The 26,549-nt window shown below is 38.7% G+C and overlaps 1 protein-coding gene across 2 annotated transcripts; it reads left to right on the forward strand.

Annotated features, from left to right (window-relative positions):
• The first annotated feature begins 6,111 nt into the window (after positions 1–6,111).
• Positions 6,112–18,287, forward strand: znf281a (zinc finger protein 281a). 2 transcript variants are annotated; one of them, XM_038705338.1, is made up of 7 exons: positions 6,112–6,263; positions 7,949–8,402; positions 10,633–10,734; positions 11,113–11,239; positions 13,183–13,266; positions 13,378–13,496; positions 14,409–18,287. In XM_038705338.1, exons 2-7 carry the CDS (start codon positions 7,998–8,000, stop codon positions 15,999–16,001), a joined length of 2,430 nt encoding a protein of 809 aa, XP_038561266.1. In that variant the 5' UTR covers positions 6,112–6,263; positions 7,949–7,997; the 3' UTR covers positions 16,002–18,287. The 2 variants fall into 2 exon arrangements, with proteins under 2 accessions (XP_038561266.1, XP_038561274.1); XM_038705346.1 differs by lacking the exon at positions 6,112–6,263 and adding an exon at positions 6,344–6,560 and having other exon boundaries at positions 14,409–16,001.
• The last annotated feature ends 8,262 nt before the right edge of the window (positions 18,288–26,549 follow it).

Consider the following 26,549-nt stretch of genomic DNA (forward strand, 5'->3'; position numbering starts at 1 on the left):
GCTTGGGGCTAGCGGAGCTGTGGGCTAGCATACTCCCTTGGAAGGGCGTTAAATATGTTTTTAATTTAAGTTGCTAGTTTTGTGTTTTGGTTAAAAGCTATATCACCCCCTTTTTTTACGTAGTCTAGTTCTTTGTCTGTGTCTCTTTTGTTCCTCTTTAAGATATGTATGTTAATAAATATCTGTTTGTTTACACATAATCTGTTTCCTGTTTCTTTCGACCCAGTTTTCATTTATAGTTGTTACTCCTCTCTCCACCTCTCGGCTTGAGCCACGTGAGGACATAACAACCTTGTACACATCTGACTTCCAGTATAACACCGGGCTCTGCCACATGCAGAAATACTCAGATGATACTGTAATAGTTGGCTTTATCAAGGATGGACAGGAGGGGGGGAGTACAGGAGCCTGGTAGAGGACTTCATGAGGTGGTGCGGGACCAACCATCTGCAGCTGAGCACCTCCAAAACCAAAGAGATGGTGGTGGACTTCAGAAGGAAGAAACTACATCTCCAGCTGTGTCCATCGAGGGGGTTGATGTGGAGGTGGTCAGGATTTACAAATATCTGGGGCTGCAGCTGGATGACAATCTGGACTGGACAGCAAATATGGATAATCTCCACAGGAAAAGGCAGAGCCGTCTGTACTTCCTGAGAAGGCTGGGGTCCTTCAAAACCTGCTGCAGATGTTTTACCAGTCTGTGGTGGCCAGCGTCCTCTTTTATGCTGTAGTTTGCTGGGGAGGAAGCAGCAAGAAGAGAGATGCCGGTCAACTGGACAGACTGGTAAGGAGAGCTGGCTCAGTGGTGGGCTCAGAGCTGGACTCTCTAGTGACAGTGGCAGAAAGAAGGACCCTGGACAAACTACTGTCCATACTGGACAACGCCCACCACCCTCTGCACAACACCTTCATCGGGCAGAGGAGTGTGTTCAGTGACAGACTGCTGTCCCAGCCCAGCTCCACCAACAGACTTAAAAACTCTTTCATCCCCCTGGCCATCAGACTGTACAACAGCTCCTAGTCATGGCAGGGAGGACAACAGACAAAAGAACAATTTCTACCTCCACCTGTACTGTTCACTTCCATCTGCACTCCATTTGCACTTTGCTGTTTTGCACTGTTAACTGTGGCTACTGTGTTACAAGTTATTTTTATTATATTTTAATATAGATTTAATGTATGTTTATTGTATGTATATTTAGCATGCTACTGGATACTTGAATTTCCCTCGGGATAAATAAAGAATCTAAGTGCAGCATTTTGTGACTATTTAATATTAAAACAAACAAACAGCAAGGAGCTGTAAACAAAAATGACAACAACAAATAATTCAAGTATGCTCCTAAGAAAGATATTTTCATTAAATAAGAGAAAAGACTATGCAGGGGTTGCATTGAAATATGGGTTCAAGCTGCGCTCCCACTGTTATTTGCACTGTTGAAATGAGCTGCTAGATTTTAGGCTTTGAGACAAGTTTAAATCATTGCAGTCAACCTGCTCCTGACCTACATCCTGATCTACATATGAAAAAAAACACTGTACGTCACATACTGACTGATGTATTTCAATTCAACCAGTGAGAATTTAAAATAACTTACATTTACCCAATTCATATGTGGTTAAATAACCCAACCCTATCTCCTAGTATTTGTGTTTCTGTAGTACTAAACTGTTTTCCCACTGATGTTGTGGTGACAAACATAATTGCTGCCTGGATTATGTTCTTTTTTTGAGTGAATGAAGCACATTGTGCATACAATAAGCGCAGGACTTATACACCAGAAACTGGGGTAACCAGACTCAAGTTAAGCTAACAAAAGAACTTTGGTTAAGGTTAGAGAAAGATCATAGTTTCAGTTAAATCTTAATAAACCCATTGTATCTCAGTTCAGTGCGAAACATTTCTGATCTTAACCTGACCTTAACCATGTGTGCCTAAAAATAACCATACAAAAATTTAATAATGCTGTAATCACTACATGCAGATGAAATAAACTGTCAGAAAACAAATAAAATATGTTGTTAGTGCACATTTTACTAACCCATTAAACAACAACATTTCCTCATTATTATTAATGTGAAAGAGAGAAAGTGAAAAAGCAATAGATCCCTGTTGGCAGAGTAAGGATGTCAATAGAACAAGTTTCAAGCACTCATAATTGCTAGGTTAGCCATTGCTGGACAAACTAACTAACTGGACAAAACAAAAAGACAACTATGCTAATATGCTACACAATAAGCTAAGCTAACCAGTGGTGTAGACATGCGAGTGGTATTGATCAGCTTATCTAACTCTCAGCAAGAAAACAAATAAGCATATTTATTCCAAAATGTTGAACTATTCTTTAAATGAGAGGTTTTTTGCACAGGTTTTTATTTCATTTTCTACTACAGTACATAGCCTACTGTGTCTTACAAATGTCTTACCAAATCTTTAAATTTAGTTATAAAAGGTGACACTATATGATGACAGACTTTAATTTGTTGGAGTATGACCGTGACCACAAATCAAGTGTTAGCAGTGTATGCTATATAGGAGGCTATAATGTTGTAACTCCCCCACCAACCCAGTCTAAGACCTAATTAACTGGGTGGAATATTGACTGGGATTCTGATTTGTAGCATATGCCATCGAATATCAACAATCAAATCAAATAGAATCATCCTTATGTTATTATTGTATTTTTTTCCCCATAATACAAGTCTCACCACTGCACATGTTTCTAATGACTGACAACAACAGAGGGAACTCATAATACGGCTGTGATCCTCCTAACAATTGAGGATTAGACTGTAGACGGCCAGGATCGCCATCTGTTATGTGTAGGCATCAGGCTTTCTCAGGGAGAGGAATCCAAATCAACACAACATGGGCAATCACCAAACCCTGGCTCTCGTGTTCACAATTTTCTTGGGTTCCATTTTTAGATGGGGAAGGAAATTCGACATCCAAATTATTTGTTGTGTATGTGTGTGTGAGGTTGGGATGGATTCAGTTGGGAGGAGGGAGAGAGAACAAAGACATGCTGTGCAGGCATAAATTATTAATGAGGAGTTGATAACCATCTGTGTCATATGATACACAAATTACCACAGATTCCAGAAAATGTTTTTCCTTGTTTTGCATCATCCTTCATGGCTGTGATGTGTGCAGGTACAGAGACGCTCACTCCTCTGTCCCCTCCACAATGAGAGCAGATTACTAAATTCAATGGGGAGTCTGGGGCATATAACATGACTCAAAGTGCAGGGCATATAACATGACTCAAAGTGCAGGAGTCGTGATGTCTCTGACCTTAATGTCCCTAACACTCAATCACACTCAACAACACTAACACTCCCCTGATAGTAGGGACTGATGGAAAGTTGAGCCATACAGTAAAATTTTCTGACCTTACCTCTGATTGACATATAAGATTCCACATGTCCTCTCTTGGCCCTCGGTGATGTTGTTTTGGTTCATTCTCACCGCTCTCCTAGTGTCATTTACAGTCACAGCAGGAAGGTGTTTTCAGTTAAAAGCTCTAAAAAGAAACAACTGTAATGGCAGATCATGCGGCAGATGGATAAAGTTAGCAACTAGCATTTAGCAGCTAAAAAAGCCAATTTCTTTCCCTCAGAAGATGGTGGAGAATAAAAACACGCTACAGTGTGAATATTGATTAACATTCACTAAGTGGACAGAAACACTGGCCAAATAAATAAATGCTTATAGGGAACTGTTTGCTAACTTGTTCGCTAACAACTTGCTAACACAAACATCTTTATTTACTTTTATAAGCCATGCATGGCTGTAACCAGGATGTTAGAAACACAGAGGTCAAGTTCACACACTCTCTAAAATGTTTTAATTATTTGTTTAATCAATTGTGTTTTGTAAGTGTTTTGCCTAAGAGTAGTCAAACCTGTACATATGTTAAGACTAAAAATGCTGAAATATGCCTTTAAAATCCCATCATATATTAGTAGTTTTTTAATTGTAGTCCCTCCGGATAGGCTAAAAAAAAATAGGACTTAACCTAGTGTCCTAAATGACCTTGAAGCATGCAAACAACCAAGATTATAATTTCTCTTATTCACGAATACATTTGTTTATAAAGTGGGCATTGTTATTATACCGGGTGTTCCATAAATATGCTATATAAACCAAAACATTACCTGATTATATCTGTTTCTTGGTTACATTCAGATTGTAAGATGCTGAACTTTATTTTTCTGAAACTACATCCATGTTCTCAAATTTAATCACTGATTTTCATCCAGACTCAGTTTATCAGGCAATCTTCATCATGCCATCATACATATTTAAGCACTTCAAGATGAGAGCGATTTCAAAGATCTCACTGTCAGCTGTGTGGGTCATCATCATGTATATATGAAAAGAGCAGAGACATCAAAAATGCACTCACTGACCTTTTTTCATTACTCTACTGTCTGCATTTCAATTATGCTCTGCTTTCTGAATTAATAGGTTCATTAGCAAAGGCAATTAGGAGTGGGGGTGTGAGGCCTGACTCTGATGTGCTTTTAGATGTATACATAGTCATTCATCCAGCAGATCTAAGAGCTTCACTTCTAAATACATCTGTCATGATCATCTGAATGGCTTGTCAGAGACTTGCTGTGTTATTCTGGTAGCTTGAACTATCAGCTTCAGCCATTTGAATTTTAGGAATATTTAGTTACTACTACCATTCAAGGTTGGGTTTCCCCACACTCCTTTCATTAAACACAGAAATGACTCCTAGATAACATCACTAAACTTAACACTAAAATAAAGCACAGAAAGCCACAATGACCATGTATACATATAATAGATAGACATGGTAATTATGGCATTCTGTGCTTTCTTTTAGTGTTAACCCTAATCCAGTTTACAAATGAAATGCTGTTAGTATTGTAGCTCAGGTTTTTCTCTAGGAGTACCTGCCTCAATGCTGGCATGGTCATAAATTACTCATTAAATCAATTATATTTTTGCTTATAAAAAACATAATATTATCATCTCTATGGAGTTTAATGTAGTATTTTTAAAATATTTTATGCTTTAGTTCTAACACATTGTTTTCGGTAAAGATAATTACATGACAAATAGACAGTAGTATATCAACACTTAAGGTCATATTTCCCACCATCCCTTTTGCCCTCCAGCCTCCTAAAATCTTAACTCAGATATTCTATTTAAAGTTCTTATGAAAGTAAGGATTTCATAAGATACTCTCTCCCAGGCCCCCAGCAGCTCCTCATTTAGTTCATTTCTACTAACACAGATAACTGCGTTGTCAACAATTTATCTATGCAATGCACCATTTCTAGAGTGCAGTATGTGCAGGTTTCTATCTACGATTGTTGTTGGAATCATAATTTAATAACACTTCTTGTAAGGGGGGAAATATGATGGTGTTCCTTTTTGTGCATTATTGTGTGATTAGTTACAGTTTTTGTGTTTGTTGACATGGACAGTGTAGATTAAAACATGGGCAATATAGAAAGCCACAATGACCATGTATACATATAATAGATAGACATGGTAATTATGGCATTCTGTGCTTTCTTTTAGTGTTAAGTTTAGCATATATATGCTAAACTTAACACTAAAAGAAAGCACAGAATGCATATATATGCTAAACTTAACACTAAAAGAAAGCACAGAATGCCATAATTACCATGTAAGAAAGTTTTTACATAAATTGTATATATCAAAACTGAAAACCCACCTTTAGTCACTTTATAATAGCCTACCCTAGAACTTGTATGTGTTTGTCTATTGGGACCAATACTGCATGATTCTGCAATTGATTGATATTTTAATTTCTATTAGGATTCTATGACCTATGCGGTATGCTATTTTTATTTTCTCATGCTATGTTTATTGTTAAAATTGTTAAAAATGCCAAGGCAAATTCCTTGTATGTAAAAGTCTACTTGGCAATAAACCAGAATCTGATTCTTATTTATATATTTTTTTATTATAAATAAATATATGCTTCTAGGATTGCTGAATAGATTTTAAATTTTCAGTCAAAATGATAGGAAGAATACTATAAATCGTATCTCATTCATTATAATAATAATATACGTTATTTTAATTATTGCGTGTCTTTGCAGGACGCGTCCGCCTGCGGGACCCAGAATCCTCTGCGCCGAGGCAAGATGGAAGAACCCAGCAGCTGCGGGAGAACAATGTTTTGGCTTTAGATACTGAAACGGACAGCTGAGGGTGAACTACGGGAGCCAAAGCAGCGGGTCATGGTCCTGCACCGGTAAGGGAAATTCAGAAAATCCAACTTTTGGTGCAGAGTCGGTTGCTGCAGTAGTTACAACTCCTCTTACGGGACAGACAACAAAGCGCAGCGCTCCAACGTTACGTTACCGCTAGTTAGCTGCTGTTAGCTGTCTCGGCTAATCGGACGAGCATCATTGTTCGCTGGAGTTTGGTCGTATGGCCCGTTTGTTATGGGTCATGCTTGTGTTGTCGCTGCATCACGTTCAGTCTGTTCACGATCCAGGAAACGAAGCCACCGACTTGGAGAAAACAGCGAAGAATAAGTACAGACGATGTAAGATAACGTTAACGCACGTTGTTTCTTTTGTTTTTTTTCGGGTGCAAAGCAGCATTCGTCCTTGATCACTTCTCCAGCTCGCAGATGTTGTGTGTGTCCCGTGTAACGTTAATGCTAATGTGCAGTGATATCTTCCACTAAATTCTTAAATTTCAACTTTAAAAAGTACAAAACTAACTTTGTTTACGTGTCTAAAAGGCACCGACTCCCCCCCCCCCCCCCCCCCCCCCCCCAATGCTTTTAGCTGGTTTTCTTGTTCACATTTGCACGGCTTTGGTGTTCATCAGCGCAGGTCTGCTGCTGTTATTGCATGGCCATATTAATTATTGCCTGATCCTGCATCACAAAGAAGGGCCCCGCAAGTAGACTGGTTAGCCAAATGGTTAGCTAGGTTGCTAATTGCATAGCTAACAAGCTTTGTAGTCTTCATAAATGTACGCAGACCACGGGATCCATTCAACATACCGTTTTTCTACTTAAAACACATTTAAGAAAGCTGAAGTTAGTCCGAGTGACTGAAGTCTTGTTTCGTTTTTTCAAAGTTGGCTTTGTGCTAGCTGAATAGGTTATTGTTGCTAACGGCCCCATCAGAGCTGAAGGCATTTGGCAGCAGTCAGATAGCGCTCATTAACTGAATTGGTCGTTCACGCAGTGGTCAAAAATTATTTTAGAGCACATCATTATGATGTAAAATACATTTTAATGCAACTTTAATTTTAAAAAAACAAACAAACGTGAAATTATACTTTAAAGAGACACCTCCCAATATTTGGTAACCTTCTGAAACTGTGATCAATCAACACCAAAGCGCTTTAAAATATCATGCTCAGAGTTATTACGAAATATACACAAGATTTGTTTATGCAGCAGCCACATAATTATGCCAGGAGTCTTCCTAATGCAGTCTGTGTGCACTCTCATTGGCAGATAAGCTCATGCAAATAGGATGACTGGGTCAGACAGGCCCATCAAACAGATTAACACACAATCCAATCCTCTCATTCCTCATCTCATGTTGTGTCTAGCATTGCAGCCGCAGTGCCCTGTTTACCCTGTAAAATACTGTACGTATACACACTGTGATCACCCAGAGAGAACTTTGTACAGTGTAGCGCCATTGTTTTGGTTGTTTCCTCTTGTCATTGTGTCAGGTTGTAGCCCTTTTGTTGACCCACAAACCGTCGGTTTTAATCCGACTAAGCGCCTGGTTGTGAGATCAGAGGCCGTGACACTGATTCCTGGAGACTGAACTTAACTGGCTCTATAATTATTGTCTTTTGGCTATTGTTTGTGTGTTTATAACTAACAATCAATATGTCATTCTCACGCTTGATCCTTAAAACACTATGTTTTAACATTGACTGCTGCTGTTTTTTTCCTCACAGGATGACACTGATTGCCACCCCTTAGTTTTCCTGCCCACCGGAATCCATCATGAACATCATTCAAGACAAACTAGGCAATGAATTCCTGCGCTCCAACGGGAGCATGGACTCTAATTTCGGCCCTGGCATGATTATGTTCAGCCACCTCCCCCCGGTGACCAGCTTCACCCGGCTGGCTGCCCACTCCGTCATGCAGGACCTTCCACCTCAAGACATGATCATGAAAAAGGAGCGAGACTCGCCTGACTGCAGCATGGGCACCCAGGGTGGCCGCATGGGGTGCGCAGGGATGGGAGACTATGTTCACGCCATGGGTATCAAGCAGGAGAAGCTGTCGGAGCACGATTATCGCCTGCCGGTTTACCCCGGAGGGCTGGGGAAGAGCACAGAGCTGCTGGAGGTGACAGTCAGTAACAACCAGAGCATGCTGGGACATGACCCCAACATGGGCAGCGTGAGTACCACTGATAGGAAAGGAGAACGTGGGGGGGAGTTAATTAATTTCTGAATAAATGCTTGTGCCCCTATTAATCAAGTATAATTGATTAATTGTTTTAAGTTCATTTTCACACAAAGACACCAGATAATCTGGCTGCTGCTTCTCTCTGTTTTATATAATTGTAAACTGAATATTTTGGGGGGTTTCACTGTTGGTTTCAACTAATAAGACCTTTTTATTTATTTATTTATTTTTTTTTACAATTTTCTGGTATTTATAGACCAAACAAATAATCAATTAATGAAGAAAATAATCAGATAAATTAATAATGAAAATGATTAGTTGCAACCCTAATCCAGTTTACAAATGAAATGCTGTTAGTATTGTAGCTCAGGTTTTCTCTAGGAGTACCTGCCTCAATGCTGGCATGGTCATAAATTACTCATTAAATCAATTATATTTTTGCTTATAAAAAACATAATAATATCATCTCTATGGTGTTTTTATGTAGTATTTTTAAAATATTTTATGCTTTAGTTCTAACACATTGTTTTCGGTAAAGATAATTACATGACAAATAGACAGTAGTATATCAACACTTAAGGTCATATTTCCCACCGTCCCTTTTGCCCTCCAGCCTCCTAAAATCTTAACTCAGATATTCTATTTAAAGTTCTTATGAAAGTAAGGATTTCATAAGATACTCTCTCCCAGGCCCCCAGCAGCTCCTCATTTAGTTCATTTCTACTAACACAGATAACTGCGTTGTCAACAATTTATCTATGCAATGCACCATTTCTAGAGTGCAGTATGTGCAGGTTTCTATCTACGATTGTTGTTGGAATCATAATTTAATAACACTGCTTGTAAGGGGGGAAATATGATGGTGTTCCTTTTTGTGCATTATTGTGTGATTAGTTACAGTTTTTGTGTTTGTTGACATGGACAGTGTAGATTAAAACATGGGCAATATACACACAAAGTATTTAATTTGAAACGCTTTTCTGGTTAGTTTGTCCCCCCAAAAAGCGCCCTGCTGTGTTGTCATCCATCCATCGTGAACCGCTTATCCTGCGTACAGGGTCACGGGGGGCTGGAGCCAATCCCAGCTGACATCGGCCAAAAGACGGGGTACACCCTGGACAGGTCGCCAGTCCATCGCAGGCTGTGTTGTCATGCAGCTCATATTTGAAAAGCTTGAGAGGGAGGATGGGTGCAGGGGAGGGGCTTGTGTGAAGCTGTTTATGGTGACATAAATCTACTGACTGCTTGAGATGCAAAATATAAAAGAGCACCCCTCCCTCCTTTCCTCTGTTTCATTTTCTGGGTAGAAGGGTGATGTCATCCAGCCTCAGCGTGAATGAAAACGTCATGGCAAGGACACAGCTGTCTTGTTTGAGCTTGCACTTCATTTCAGATGTCTTTTGTGCTCATTCAAATAGAAATACTCACAAGCACACATTTCTAACAATAGCTAGGCATCAGAGTTCACGAAGGTTCAGGGTGCAGGTTTGTTGAAAAAACAGAATGAATTATGTGTGTGCAATCTGTGCCAGATTGTCTACTCCAAGACAATTTCATGTTAAGGATTTTATTTTAGCACAACACGAGGAACCTTTGAACACCACACATTTCCATTTTTCTGTCAGGCTCGCACGACTTTTTAGCCACTTGATGCTAAAAAAAAAATTGGGCTGATTTTGAGAACAGCAGGTGCGCCCACATTAACCCTGTCAGTCTCCATATGGCACTGAGGTGCAGCATGTTAACTGAGAAAGAGAAGGCAGTGTGGGGTGGAAAACAGAAAGAGAGGAATCAGGAACCAATTTTCTTCCTTTTAGAATTACTAGCCCATACAGCATGTTTGTGATGAAGTTTAGTGAAGAGGAATCATTTATAATGTTTAGTTTGGCATGTGAGGTGTGCAGTTTGTCTATTTCTTTGTTTAGAATAACAGATGAAAGGATCTCGCTGTGAATTACAGGCTGCTTGTTCATTGAGGGGCCATAAATTTAAGGCATTGTTACTTCGCCCACTAGAACCGCATCTTGCACAATGAGTTTCCAACAGACAATCACTAGACATTTTCCCAAGAGTTTAGTTGGTTTTTTTTTTTGCTTGAACAACAAATATTGACTTGTTTACATGATGTTTTAGACTGAAGGCTCTTAACCTTCAGTCAAGTAATGTCCTTGTCATGGCTCGCTCTCATGGCCCTCTCCCACTCCCTTTGTCATCCTCACAGCTGCCGAGTCAGTTAGGAAAGGAGCCCATTGGGAGGAAAGGCCGAAGGTCAAATGGTGATGGACAGGAGGGTAAACCAAGAAAGAAGAGAAACGAGGCAAAGGTTTGTCATATATTTGTCTGTGAATGTAGCCATATTTTGCCATTTAAAAGTCTTTACCAAAGAAGAATTTGTGCATATAAACAATTACAAAGAAATGTGTATATATTATATGTATAATATTCAAAATAAACACTAATACATTTCCTTTAGAGAGTAATGCATTAGTATTTGAACTGTATTCATAGAATAAATGTATACATGTATGTATTGTCTACTTTTACCTATTATAAATTATTTTAAAAACATGGATAGTGCTTATTGTTTGTGTGCATTCTACCCAATATGAATAATATGAAATAATCCTTTAGAAATGTATTCAGATGATAGAGAAGACAGCTGACTGAATCTGACCCCTGTGTTTCTGTTATTGTTCTACAGCAATCAATGATGCTGGATGCAGATGGAGGCAGCCTGTCGCCGGGAACCAAGCCTCACATCTGTGAGCACTGCACTGCATCGTTCAGAAGCTCCTATCACTTACGCAGACATGTCCTCATTCACACAGGTATTGTAGCGTGCATATTTCCACCATGATGCTCATATTTTCTCCTCTGTGTGCATTTTTTTTTTTATAACAGAACCATCGGCACAAAAAAAGAAAAGAAAATATATATATGAATGACACAGACACACAGAGTGTTGGGTAGACATTAATTCTGAAGGACTGTGAGTTTCCAGTTTGAGTCAAGCATAAAGGTTATAAATGGAGATTATATTGTTCTATATTGTCATTATGTGTAGCTCTAGTTGTGTTTGTTTTTCTGCAGTTGCTTAGTAAAACAACAATCATTCTTGTTTCTTTATTTAATGTGGTGTCCACACAGACAGCATTGCTACTACTGCTATCCCTATCTTTCTAACTTGAGTTTGCCTTTGATAGATACAATACAATAAAAGCCTTGTTAACAAATGAAGGGATTCTGTAATGGGATTTTTTCATGTTTGTGACATATTCTTTATGAGGCACTTGTTTGCAAATGACACATTACATTAATAGCCTCCTCAGCTTTGTGGTCAGTAGTCATCATACCCAGTCCAGCAGGCTGCTGCTTTTTAAAGTTCCCAGGGTGACTTCAGTGTTGGGAAAGACTGCCTTCTCAGGCTGTGCACCATTAACATGGAACTCCTTGTAAAGGACCCTCCGACTGGAGGTACTGGTACCTCTTAAGAAGTTCAAATCCTTGATTACAGAAGTTTTAAAGATGAATGTAACAGTTTTTGAATAAGCTGGTATTACATTGATGTATTTTAACTGCTTATCGAAGTTTGAATTGACTGGTTTAATTTTGTGACTGTTACATTTGTATATAGGTAAAAGGGTAAATGTTTTGACTGTATTTTGTATTGTTGTTTTATGTTTTTACTGTCTGACTTTGTCCTGCTCCCTTTCTTTGCCATGGCGAAAATCTACAGATATAGACATGGAAACAGTAGTGAAAAGTGTAGTGTTGCTGATGTCCATATGACTATCAGCTGATACTTTTCTATATAAATTGTCTATTTTTGCTAAGAACCGCTCAGATCGCACCTATTTTTTGGTCTACCTTGTTAACATGGGCGCTGAGATGAAAAGCAAGAGGTTCCATGATGCACACGCACCGCTCAGGCAGTAGGGGTGGGAATCACCAGAGGCCCCACGATACGATATTATCACGATATTTATGTTTCGATTTGATTTTAATGATTTTAATTTACTACTATATATAAACTTTGTCAACATCTGTTTATCTAAAAAGATACATTTCTCTGTTTGTTCATATCACTTTTTCAGTCCTCTATATAGTCCTGTTAAGTTTTCTAGTGGACTAAAAAAAGCAATAGCTTTTATTATTCTAGCACTAAAAAGTTAAAACTCCCATCTGCAATTTATATAATAAAATATCGATACTTGGCGTCCGTATATCGACACAGTTTTGCCATGGCAAATATCACGATACTATGCTGTATCGATTTCCCTCACCCCTATCAGGCAGGTTGTGTGGCCCCAGCTTCAGAATGATTAGCTGCTATGTTATAATCACTACAGTCAGTCAAAATTTGTTTAAAAGTGGAATATCACCTGGAGCTGGTCGTGATATGTTTGGCTTTGAAAATAATAAACATACATGCTTATAGAGTAAAATGCAGTTTGTCAGTAAGGGATGAACACAATGACCTGAACATGTGTGAAATCCAATGTAATCCATTGCACTGGCCATGCAACACATACTGCTTAGTCAAGGTTTGACTATGGCCTGAAGAGTTACCATGGAGACAAATTCACACAACCTCAAAAAATCCTTATAAACAACCTCAAAAAATCCTTATAAACAAAATAAGTTTGTAAACATTGCATTGGATTTCATTATGTTGTACTGATGCTTGTGTTACTGTACAAATAAGTGGGTGTATTGACTATCTGAGGGATACAACATTGTAACTGTATTAACCTCTGGGATTTCATTTCAGGTGAAAGACCTTTCAGATGCAATCAGTGCAACATGAGTTTCATTCAGAAATACCTTCTCCAGCGACACGAGAAAATCCACAGTGGTGAGTGATTGACAACAACCATTCATTTCACCGAACGGCTGATTCTTCAACCTGTCATTGTGTGCTTCTAATGTCAGTTAACTGTGAGTGGTGTTGTTTTTTTTATGTCAGGAGAGAAGCCGTTCAGCTGTGACCAGTGTAACATGCGTTTCATTCAAAAGTACCACATGGAGAGGCACAAGAGGACGCACAGTGGAGAAAAACCGTATAGATGTGAGACCTGCCAACAGGTACTTGATACTTTATATAGGGCTGGACTAATAATCGAAAAGTAATCGAAACTGAAATTCAGAGCATCTAACAGACAAAACTTTCCTATGTCTGTAATTTCCTATGAATTTTTCCCCCCACTGTGTGTGTTTATGTACTTTCATTTTAAAAACATACTACCGCATGTGTAGTCACCTGACTCCACCCTGTCCAGTCCTGCTCAGCTTCCAGACCGGAGTCTGAAGCCAAAGGGAGACGTTTGCTGCAGCTAACCACCTTCACTTTCCAACAGACAGACTTTGATTAAGGGACAACACTGACAACTTACTTGATCGCTTTCTCTGTCACTTTCTACCACTTGCTGTCTCACATCTGATCTCACACACACACACGCGCGCTACGCACACACATTGAATGCCCTGACCTAATTTACGCGGCTCTTATAACAGCACCTGTCACGTAGATGTCAGTTGAAGAATGACGAATGGATGCTAGCCGAGCATTGAGCGTTGCCGTGCTCGCACAGCATGCCAAGTGAATATCATTATTTGCGCATTGATATGAAGGATCATGTGAAACTTTTGTAGTGGCAGTCGTTCATTCAACAGCGGACATGCGTCTCTGTTATGTGCTCGCCACAGACTGTCTGGCATTATCAATTAACATTTAGATAATCGGTTTATGGCATTTGTGAATAAATATATCTTTCATATTTGAGCATTTTTACAGTACAAACCTTGTCAGAGAACTATGAGGGCAACAAAACAAAATAATCGTTCCTTAATCATAATCGAGGTTACATTCAATTAATTGTGTTTTTAATTAATTTTGATTTTAGGTCATATTGTCCAGCCCTAACTTTTATATGAAGAACTTTAAAATAACTGTTATTATTTGCTTTAAATACAACATTTGGTGTTTGTTCCCTTCAGTATTTTTCTAGGACAGACCGACTGCTTAAGCACAAGCGAACCTGTGGAGAAGCCATAAAGAAGGGGCTGGATCCTGGAATGATGGAGTTGGATTGTGTAGACATGGGACATGGCAGCTATGGGATCACTCAGGGAAATACTGGGAGTACTGGTAGAAAGAGAGGAAGGTCTAAAAACTCCGGAGAGGGAGGGGAGCGCAAGAAAAAGAAGGGGGATGGAGGCGGCATGAGGGTACCGCACATTCACGGGGCTGTATCTGGAGGCTACAGCATTCATGAATACTCTATAGAGAATCAAACAGTATCTTCCTCTACTGAGCCAGGGCCCAGCATGCAGCAGGTCCACCACGGCCGAGCTCCAAAGATGGCATTCAAGAAGGCCAATCGTAAGAGCCTGGACAAAGCTGGTGCGGGACAGGCCAAAGCAGGCTCGTTGGAACAGAGTGGGGGCATAGATGGTCTTGGGCTCATACAGGGTAACGGGGTTAAAGTAGGGCCCGCAACCAGCAACTATGACGACGCCATGCAGTTCCTCAAGAAAAGACGCTACCTTCAAGCAGCAAACAATGCAAACTCATCAGGGCCAGGAGTGGTTGGAGGAACTACCAGTGAGTATGATGTCGGCATTGGTCACATGTCCTCCCAGCTGTCGGTCATTCAGGGTGTCGTTTCCAGTGTGATGGACAATGACGTACCTCTGAGTCTCGATAGGTCGGGGATCCCAGATGAGGTGCTACAGAGCATCCTCGACCACTACACCCAAAAACCTGACGGCTCGCACCACGACGTTCACTTTGATATCGGTGACCACCACGTGGAGCTGAACCCCGCCTCAGCTGACATCGGCCACCACACTGACACTCCCAGCCCATCTGGAGACAAGACTGTAATGATGCACGAGTACTCGCGCTTCCTGCTGCAGGCTTTGGAGCGCACCAGCCACAGTGCCAGCTTCCCTCTGAGCCCCGGGCCTCCCGCCTCAGGACCATTCACCAGTTCCCACCCGGGAAATCCCCTCTATGCTGACAAGAACATCTACACTACAGCCCCACTGGAGTGTGGTTTCGGCCAGTCGGTGGCCTCGCCTTCGCTGCCCTCCTCTATGCCAAAGTCTCACTTTGCGATGCTGACAGGCTCCTCACCACAGCACAGCTTCCACCTGAGCAGCCTGGAGGCCTCCACGCACCAGCAGCTCACCCCTTCTCAGGAGCTCACCGACCAGATGGAGAAGCAGCAGCACTCCTCCACTCCCCCTTCCTCCTACCAGATCAGCCCATCTGACCTTAGCAGCCAGAAGGACCACCCGCCAGTTAAGAATGGTACGGTGGTCTACCCTCTGGCCTCCTCGCAGGATCTGGCCTCTCTGGACTCCTCGAAGCCTTCCTACCAGATAGAAAACTTTGCCCAGGCCTTTGGCTCTCAGTTCAAGCCAGACGGCCGTGGCTTGTCTTACGGCACTGATTCTAGTGGGGAGGTGGATCACAGGATACGGACGCCTGTGTCTGAATTCTCAGGGTATAGTAGTTTGTTATCTGATGTCAATGAGCCAGTAAGTACAGGTTCCAAAACTACAACAAGCCAAAGCTACAGATGAGAGCCTGAGAGGAAGAGAACACTCGGCCGTTAAAGTTGTTCTTCTGTTAATTTTTTAGTGCTCCTATTTTATTATTATTATTGTTATTACAATTTTTTTTAAGTGACATCTTCCTTTTAATTATACTGATGCTCTGTTTTGTGCCCACGCCTCTCCCCACAATAAGCCTGCAAGGCTTCCTGCAAATGCAACTTTTTTTTTAACTGTTATTTTTAAGTTAAATATGTATTTACTGTTTATTCTTGTCATATTAGTGACATTAGGTCTGGTCATTCATCATGAACTGAAAGTACTTTTTCAACAAGTATTTCTTTTCCAATGAGCTGAGGTGTTTGAGCAATCAACTTTACAATTGTAAAATAATAATGGAAATAACCATGATGGCAGGGAATAGCCCAGAGTTGAAATAGCAAAAAAGAAAAACAAAGTTATTGTCTGTTACAAGGTTGAAAGTATTACTCAGGAAAAAGTGGAAAGCCTATGAAGTGCCGTGAGCACTCTTTTCAGAAGTTTAGGTTGTGCGATTTCAAAGAGGATTCTTTTTCTCATGTTTTATTACTTGTTGAATGAGTGTGACATAAACAGACTGCTGCCAGCTCACTTGAGCACTGAAAACACTTTGTTCTTGGCTACATAGAGATTATGGTACTTTCGTGTCAATGTGAAACTTGTTTTCTTCAATAAGGGCCATATCTATATCTATATATATATATATATATCTATATAGATATAGATAGATATTTATAAGAATATATATTAATGTAAATTTAATCAATCTGGGGAGTTGCCAGTTGAAGTAGAGGAAGAATGAGGGCTGGTTGAGGGGGGGTAAATGTTGTCCTTGGAATATTTTTGGGGAACAAAAGTGATGTTAGGGCTTTTATTTGGCCAATAGGGGTTACTGTTTGACAGCAATAGAATGGCCTTCCCCTTTTCTTGCCCTCCACTTCTTATTTGGTTCTCTTATTTCTTTATAAGAATCCAATTAGCACTTTGAGCCGTTGCCTCTCACTGAGTAAAGTACCCCGTCGGATCAAGGAAGCTCAAATGTCATCAGTGGACTTTTTTGGCCAGAGACGTGTTGTTTGGGCAGGGTTGATATGTGAAAGTGGGATTTTTCATTTTAACATTTTCTCTTTTTCTCCTTACTTTTAGGAAGGGCTTGGGAGGGAAGAGGGAGGGGGGGGAAATACAGTAACATTTAATCGGGATAATGTAAATGTAATTCAGACCCCTAGTTTTTTTTTCTTGTTTGACTTGTGATCCAACTTAGCAGCTTTGCTTTCCTATTGAATTTGATGACAAATGTGTTCGTGATCAAGTATTTCTTCAGCTGTTACTGAGGCAGCCATATCCAGTATGAGCAAAAATGTGGCTGACCAAAAATTTGTATGCATTTAGATCTTTCACATGTGCTGGCTGGCAGCCGTTAGCAATTGGGTGCCTATTCCTGAGAAGCACGGGTGCAAGATATTGTCTAGTAAATGTTAAATGTAATTTCTTGCTGATTTTTAAATGTATTTATGCTGTACTTTTTTCTAAAGACAACAATAATTGCGCTGTCTTCCATAGCTTCAACTGGCCTTGAGTGCTAGAAATGATATCACTCTGCTGAATGAGTCTTTAAACAGTTTTGCGACCTGATGGCCTGTTGTTTTAAGCAATCATATAACATGGCATAGTGAAAGCAATGCTGTAATATCTTAAATAATATGTTGCCATGTTGGAACGGTTGAGGCATAAACAAGAATTTGCCTCGTATATACCTCATATCACAATAAACCAGGGACAAAGGAGTGAAGGCTTGATGTATGTAGCAGAGATGCTGTTGTATGTAAAAAAAAAAAAAAAAAAAACCTAAAAAACAACAACAAATGTTTCGACTGGACTATTTTTAAACATTTGTGTACATGACATTTTTGTGACCCATTAAGACATTGTTGCTTAAGGGTTTCTGTAAATGTGTCATGCCAACCAGTGTTCAGTCTCTTCAGTTTGACCTCCTCTCTCCTCCAGATCTGATTTGTCATACTGTTTCAATATGTTTATTGTTTACAAAAAATGTACAAAACACTACATCTGACTTTACTGAATTCTGACCCCTGTATAAATTTTATCTTAAATCTTTCTTTAACTTTTTTTTTTTTTGTCACCGCCAAATTTTGTAGCTGATATCTTCCATTTTTATGTTCTTTCAGGTTCTTGTGATGCGTTTCACAAGACTGTACTTGTCCAATGAATTTAAAACTGATTAGGGAGAAAACAATAAAAATACTGTTAACAGCATTTGTTACTGTCAACCTTTATGTGGAAAGTAGTGTTAAACATGTTGATCCAGTAGTGCATTTTTATGTTTACACTGAAATGAAATATATCGGTTATCAGATACTGTTAATGAGTGCATGTGAGTTGCCATACATTATGTACTCTGCATATTAATGTTTGGTAGCTGTAAGGGGCTTACTGAAGCTTAATGGAGTTATATTTATTCCCACCACTAGGTGGTGATGTTCTTCTAGAAGTGAGATGCTGTGGGCCTTCAGTTCAAATATGCTTTAGTGCTTATCTGACTTTGTCGCTACATTTTATTAATAATTTTGGGATCTCATCCTGTAAAACACAGACTTTAACTTCATCTTGGCTTGAATTTCTAATAATTTGCTAGTTTCTAATTCAGGCCTGTTTTACAGAAGGTTGTGCGACCCCACTAGGCTCATTCAACAGCTTGTCCCGTGAATAAAAGAGCAACTCTTTCTTTTTCTTTTTTTTAAGACCAAGGGCTTAATGGACTTGATGGCTTAGATTCACGCCTATAAAATCACATCACACTTCATAAAACATTGATCTGTGAGCTGGTATTTCAGGATGCAACATGAATACTAAATCTTCATCTTCAAATAAGCCTTTTCCTGTTGCAAACTTTAAAAAAAACAATATTCTTTATAATGTAAGAATTGGTCGGTTAAATACATTTCCCCCATTTCTAGGTTTAGAAGAGCACATATACAGACGCCCCCTTCATTTTTTCTTTTAATTATTTCCTTTAAAATTGATTCACTACATGTTAGTAATCATGTAAAGGGTTAGGGTAAAGTTATGTAAACAAACCGCTGGAACAAATAAGTGAAGGCATATATTATGAATTTGTAGTGAGTCTCAATTTTAGTACACAAGTTTTTTTCCAGCGACTATATACTTTCAACCCAGACTATTGAAAGTCACACTGGTATTGCAGATGCTGTCTATATTATTAAGCCAATCTTTAAATGTTGCCTTTTCCAACTTTCAATGAGCCTACCATCATGAGTGAATTGAACTGAAAGACAGAAAGTACTACTATTTCATTTGTAATTCCTCTTTTGTTCTACATGGTGCTTCATCCTCAGATAAAAGTAAGGGTGTGAGCACAGCTGTAGATAATCTGTTATGACACATCATGAAAATTAAGGTAACTGATAATATACATGAGTACAATATACCCAATTATACAGTTATTAGGAGTGGCGCCTCTATAGCCATGTGAATATAACATCAACATTTCATTAACAATACAGCAATAAAGTAAATTTATACACACTAACAGAGCAAGAAGAAAATAATATAGTGTGGTATATTTATAGATTCATATTGTGCTTTAGAGCTAAAAAAATCAAGCGCAAACATACAAAACACAAAAAGGGCGAAGAAACTTATCATTAAAGAAATGTTAAAGAAATATAGGCAAGCAAGTGAGCGAATATTAGAAGAAGCCACCAAATATCAGACAGCCTTCATGAGTGCTGCCACAACTGGACTAAATTTAACCTTTAACTTTGTCGCGCTTGGACGATTTATATTCTTTTCTTTCCATTTCAGTATCTCTGTGGGGAATTAAGTTGCTTCCTTAAATCAAAAAAGGAAGTGGGCCACCTTCCTGTCACCAAAGAATAGAACCTGCAGTGCACATGTATTTTGCTTGCAATGAATCTGCAAATGTTTTAGCATGTTATGTACTTTGGAACACACATATACACCCAAAACCTGCATGATTCATTTTGTTCAGTTAATAAATGACTGCTTTTTCTATTTGACGCTGTGATGATGATATGGCCAAAGTTTCTGTTCTGCTGATTTCCCCTGAAACCTTTCTTTGCATCATCATGAGTCAGTATCGATAAGAGCCATAAAAGTTAAAGCAAGAATAGTATGGGTGTGATCAGGAGGAATGTGAGTTTTTATGAAGTAACCAAGATGTTTTGAAGGCAGTGAAACAGTGCTTCGTATTCCCTTGGCTGAATGTCAAAAAGTTTTTTTTTTGGTTGAACACACCACAGCAGATAGTTCCCTGTGGGAGGCCTGCCTAACTGTTAATTAGTTAGTGAGCGTTTTCACTATCTGTGTCTGCAGTTCTGTTGCCCTTTTCTTCTTCCTGGGGTAACAGGTCTGTTGACAGAGTATATGAGAGAGTGACATGCATGATATTCTTATCTTCAAAGCTAGGCTGCATATTGGGTTGTGTGCACATAGCTAGTGAACAGGAACAAACAGCAATAAAAAAGAGGAATGAGTTTTAATGATGCTGTAATATGACCCATTGGCAATATTAGTCAAATAAAGCTACTTCCATGGCCGTAGAGTTGGCAATGTCAGTCGTCAGCTGACTATTTTGATAGATTCTTCACTTTTGAACTTTATCATTATCATGTCAATTGTTTAATTTGTCAATTGCTTGGGTTTATGGCTACAAAACTATACCTGCTTATCATCAGCATGCTAGTATTGCCAGCCTGTTGAGCTGTTGGCATGGCTAGACTTTTAGTCTTGCTTATTTAAATATAATTCCTATAATTAACAGTTAAAAATGGGTTTTTATGACTTTTTTTGTGGTCCACTTAGAACATTTGGTCATCTGTAACCAATGTTAAAAGGTTGCTCTTGCTCTTTACTCCAAAAAAGCATCATCACCTTAGCAGCTGAGGATGAAGTTATCCATCAACAACAGAAATTAAAAGTGCATCTTAAAATGACCTTGTACAATATTAACACCAGCAAACTTTTCCCCCAGAATCCAGTCACTTGTGTCAGCCATGAAATGCCTCTGGAATTAATCTTGGTGGTTGGCAGGCTGAAAGTCAACACAAGGTATTGAAAAATGTTACATTGTCCCAGAGTATTTGCATGAGATAAGAGTTCAGCAAGGTGTATGTATTTGTACACATGCTTGACATTTGTTATGTCTGTAATGAAGGAGCACGCCAGAGCAGAGCCATAAATGCTATCCAATGGCAAGAGGAGAGAATATGAGAAAATACTAAGTGAATTTCCCACAAAAATACTTCACATATTGAATGGTTGAAAGGCTGCAATGAGAAATTAAACATCAATTAATATTATGTTATTATTATACTCGGAAAAAGTCAACTCCCTAGTTAAACAATAACAATCTGTCATACGCAGAGGCTTCAGAAGAAAAATACTTCCTTGATAACTGGTCTAGTATGTTTTAAAATGCTTGATGCCATGTTATTACTGTAGTTAATGTATTTTGACACTGCAAAACGATATAGATATAGATAGCAAATCAAGTCAAAAATGTGTGACGTGACATTTAATTTAACAAACTTAACAAACTGTTATGATGACAATGTGAGGGGCTTCGTATAATGAAGGAGTTATTTGTTCAAGTACTGCAGTTCATGATAATATTATTTTTACCTGTGTGTTTGAAGTGTGTGTCCAGATGGCTGTTTCACAAAAGCAGAATTTAGAAATCCAGGATAACAGAAAAGGCTAGGCTTGACCTAGTGTGATCAGTGCATCCTGGCTTAATCCGCTATCTTGGATTTGTGAAACAGCCCTCTGAACACAATGACTTATCCACTTAGTCAACAGTCAATTACTCATATGTGTCAACTTCAGAAGAACAGAAAAGAAATTAAAAGTAAATGTTTCCTTGTTAATCACTCAGGATTTTTTTTTTTATGTTGGCTGACCTAGTTCAGACTTCAAAATTTGGCATATAAAATAAAAATGTGGAATTGAAAATAAAATTCCAACTGGAAAAAAGAAACATTGTCATTGTCGACAAGTTAAAATCCCCAGCACTGAAACATTTACCGTAGGCTACATTGCTGAAATCACTATTCAAAGAAAACAAATCTGTACAAAGCTTTAGACACATAAGACACTGATCACTGAACAATCATTTATCATGTTGTGATTTTGTGGCACTGATGGAACATTCCTATCATAGTTAGCATAGGCTATCATGTTGGAGATGATGTGAATAATTCTGTGAGGATGATTGTGGTGCAGCTCAACGAAAAGTGCATTTTTGAATATAGGCTGCATATAGTCTTCATGTGTTTTGACAGCCACTTTTAATCTTACCTATCATACCTTTAAAACTGCAAATAACCAAAATCATTATAACTGGGTCAGACTATGACTTTACAACCATAGGTCCATGAGGAAACTGTGTCTTATCTGTTTAATCCATATTTTCATCTTCAGTTGCTGCCACATGCAATACACAAATGTAACATACAGTATAGGATTCCAGCACTATATCATTCAATCAAGTCTGGTAAATGATAAATGAATAGAGTATGCTGTATGCAGTGGATAAGACTCATGCCTTTGGTGTGAGAGACCTGGGTTCAAATCCACTGTGAGACACCAATGTGTCCCTGAGCAAGACACTTAACCCCTAGTTGCTCCAGAGGCGTGCGACCTCTGACATATATAGCAATTGTAAGTCACTTTGGATAAAAGTGTCAGCTAAATTAATAAATATAAATAATAAATAAAATGAAATAATATTTAATGCCTATTTTTATAGTATAGTAGAATACAGTACAGCTTTTCCAGTACGAGGGTTTCAATGCCAATATTTCCTTTTTCAGTTCCAGTTTTATCTTCAATGCCAAATTTTATTTTGAATGTCAAATTTTGTGTCAAATTTTACTACTGTTTTTTATGAAACATATTTACTGTTCATATCATCTGTTTGCTTTTGTTCAAAATTTGCATTGCCGAGTTGTGTCATCCACAATTAAACAAATGTGAATTCATTGTGGAGTCATTCGAGTAATAAAACAAAGCCAATGCACTCATAAACCCAATTTCCAAGTAAAGATCATTCCTTGAAAAGTAGCTACTGACTGTGTAGTCTTTTGGTACAGGAGGAGAAAAACACAAATAAAACATAGACCAAGGTCCTAAGAAACGTAATAAATGACCTGTGTGACCTCAATCATCAGAGTTCTGTCCTTGAAGCAGATTTTGCTTCTATGAGGATCTGAAACGAGATATTAGCTCACATATGATACGGTTATGCCAGTTCAGATGCAGGTGTGGAACCAGCGTTTTAAACCACAGCTATTTTATCATTTTGTCATTAAAAGCTTGCACAGGTTTGGAGTGTTTGTAACAGAGTGGGACAATGTACTTCACTTTAAATCATCCATCCATCCATCCATCCATCCATCGTCAAACGCTTATCCTGCGGACAGGGTCGCAGGGGGCTGGAGCCAATCCCAGCTTACATTGGGCGCTTTAAATCAAATTTTACTAATGCTTAAAATCAGTCGACTGTACTGTACACTGTGGGGTGCAAGCAGAAGTTTCATAAGAAACAAAACCATGGATTTTTCTTCTAACCTGACTTTTTTTTCCTGACAAACAAGTAAAGGCTTTAGGGTCTAAATGATCAGCGAATGTTTTTGTTACAGCTCCAGATCTATGGAGATACCAGCCTAGCAAACAAACAAACAGCTTGTTGATGGCCTACTGATCCTATACCATCACATAATTACTCACTGAAAAGATGTTAATTCTACAGTTCTTTCATTATTTTCCGTGTTGTATCTCAATGAAAACATGGTACTTCAAACAGATCAGACTATATTTGTTACGCCCATGTTTGTTTTGATTTTGTTGTGCTGCTCTTTCTCTCCTGTGCTCATCCAGGTACTGCCCTTCTCCCCACCTTGGAGCTGCAGTGTGTGATTGGTGGCAGCTGTCCATAATACCTAATCAGAACCTGAGTTAAAAAAGGCATGGAGAGAACTGTAAGATGACAGTGTTGATAGTGTGCACCTGTGGGTTGTTCAGCAGCTTCTATGCTGTATGTGTCAATACTAAATTAAGAGCTGTGGACCACGTTAAAACGACAGTGGTCTTCTCCCTGCTAAAGGGTAGGCTACAGGAGTGTATTTTCAGTTCGCCAGAATACCTCCTTTGTACTGATTCGGTTTCTCCTTTTGTGTTCAAAGAAAGCTAGTTTTCAGTTTGTTTATTTGTAATAAAAACACATCTGATTTAAGGCAGTTTTTCATGGTGTCTTTTTCCTTGGGTACTTTAATTCTGTAATGTGTTACTCCCCGCAAACCCTGGACATCCTGGGGATGTAAAAGTATTAAATAAAGTGCCTTTTACCACTGGAAAACTCTGGCCAAATCACCTGGCACAGGTGGTTTTGCACCTGAAATTCATGTCCCTGTTTGGTCTTACTAGCACCACCAGTGTTAGCTACGGCCTGTATTGTCAATGATGTCAAGATTTTACACACTGGTTGATTAATTAAATTAATTAATGGGAAGGACCCTTTAAAAAAGTTAATATTTTAACACCATTGTCTATATGGACATCTGACGAGGTCTCACTCAATGTCAAATAAAATCTCCAAAAAATACTGTGTCGTCAGCATTATAAATTCTCTTGCTGTTTTCACAGTTTTCACTATTTCAATCAAGGTCTATCGATCACCCTAAATAACATGGACATCTAAAAAGACAAAAGTCTAAATGTTAGTCAGTTGTGTTGTTACAGTTGGTGGGCTTTCATAAGGTTAGAATCCACTGAGTTTGGATTTTTTAAAATATGAAATCAAAACTACAGTATCTAGATGATTAAGGTTAACTAGGGGGGGAAGTTTATTCGGATTAACTGAACTTTTAAGCACCCAGCTGAAGTGGAACAGATAACAAGGGTCTGTCAGCAATTGCATGTTTTCTTCTTAAGGTCTCAGAGGTTAATAACCACTGAAAATATAATAGAATGTTGTTTTTAAGGAGCTGTCTTTGCGTTTCCTAACAAAGCCTATTTAGCCTGAAATGGTCGAGCCCATTTAGAAGTCCACATTAACAAAATGAAGAAAAGAAACGGCAACATGGAGGGTTTTTTGTGTTCTGATTCTGAAGGAGTTTGTTCTCTTGTGTTCTCATTTTTGGACATTAAGTAAAAAAAAAACTCTTAGTATACAAAGGATGTCGATAGCATACTTAAAAAAAGAATGAAAATAAGCTTGCATACTTCACTTGTGAAGATCACATCAATAACATAACTCATTAAGTTGGATTTTTAACTCCAAAGAACTCATATTCATTTTAAAGTCCAGATGACCTGATCATGGTTATGGTTAAGTAATTAATGACATCATTGGAAGACCAGAGTTTCATACAAGTCTGCTGAAGTAAACATCATGGTAAAAGCGAGATGGCTCACAAAAAAAGGAATTGTGAGGTTAACGTGTGTCTACAGCTTAAGTAAACACTGAATGGAGTAAGAAATTTGATATTTGTATGGAAATTATGGGAAAAGCTTCAGGTTATTTGGATTTAGGGTAGGTCTTTGTGTGAAGTCCATTGTCAAAACTATTAATAGAGAGAGAGTGAATATGATACAGTTAGTCAAATATGAGGGGAATTTGTCTTTGTGTGCACTGTACACTGCAGAGGAATATTCAAATATTTACCTTACAAGCATTCAATGCATGTTCCGATAAGTTCATGGTGAGCTCATCGTTTATGGTCATTTTAGTCATGCGAGGGCCGTAGCTCTCAGGTTGACAAATCCCACTCTTTGGTCTAGACTGAAGTATCTCAAGAGCCATTGGATGGGTCAACATGAAACTTTTGTAAAGACATTCATGGTCCACAGAGAATGAATCATTATGACTTTGCTGATCCCCTGACTTTTCCTCTATAGCTGGACATTGATATTAATACTTGTTTTTTACGACACATCTTGAAAACTATTTCTATTTATTGTTTCATGACATCTTGTCCAGATATCCATGGTGCCCAGAGGATGAATTATTTAATGACTTTGGTGATCCCCTGACCTTTAATCTGGCATCACTTGGTTTCAAGTGAGGAAGCTATTGGATGGATCGCCATTCATTTTGGTACACTCCCTCCTCAGGATGAATTGTAATAACTCTCCTGATCCCTTAACTTTTCATTTAGTGCAACTGTCCGGTCAAAAGTTCACTTTGTCCAATACTTTATGATTATGGTTTATGTGCAAATACCAGCAAAACAAAAATAGTAAATGTTAGCATACCAAGACAGTGAACATTATAAATCATTCCTGCCAAAGCATGTTAGACTATGTCATTGTGAACCTGTTAGCATGCTGACTTCAGCATTTAGCTCAAAGCCACAAGTTACAGCCCCACAGAGCTGCAAGCATTAACATAGCTGTAGACTCTAAGTCTTGTTTGATATTACCCTCACATGTCCATAATATCCTCGCAGCGAATTACATTACAATATTAGCCTAAGT

The sequence above is a fragment of the Micropterus salmoides genome, unplaced genomic scaffold (assembly GCF_014851395.1).
Source record: "Micropterus salmoides isolate LMB-PRFRI ecotype aquatic unplaced genomic scaffold, ASM1485139v1 Ms_hic_scaffold_10, whole genome shotgun sequence".
Lineage (NCBI taxonomy): Eukaryota > Metazoa > Chordata > Actinopteri > Centrarchiformes > Centrarchidae > Micropterus > Micropterus salmoides.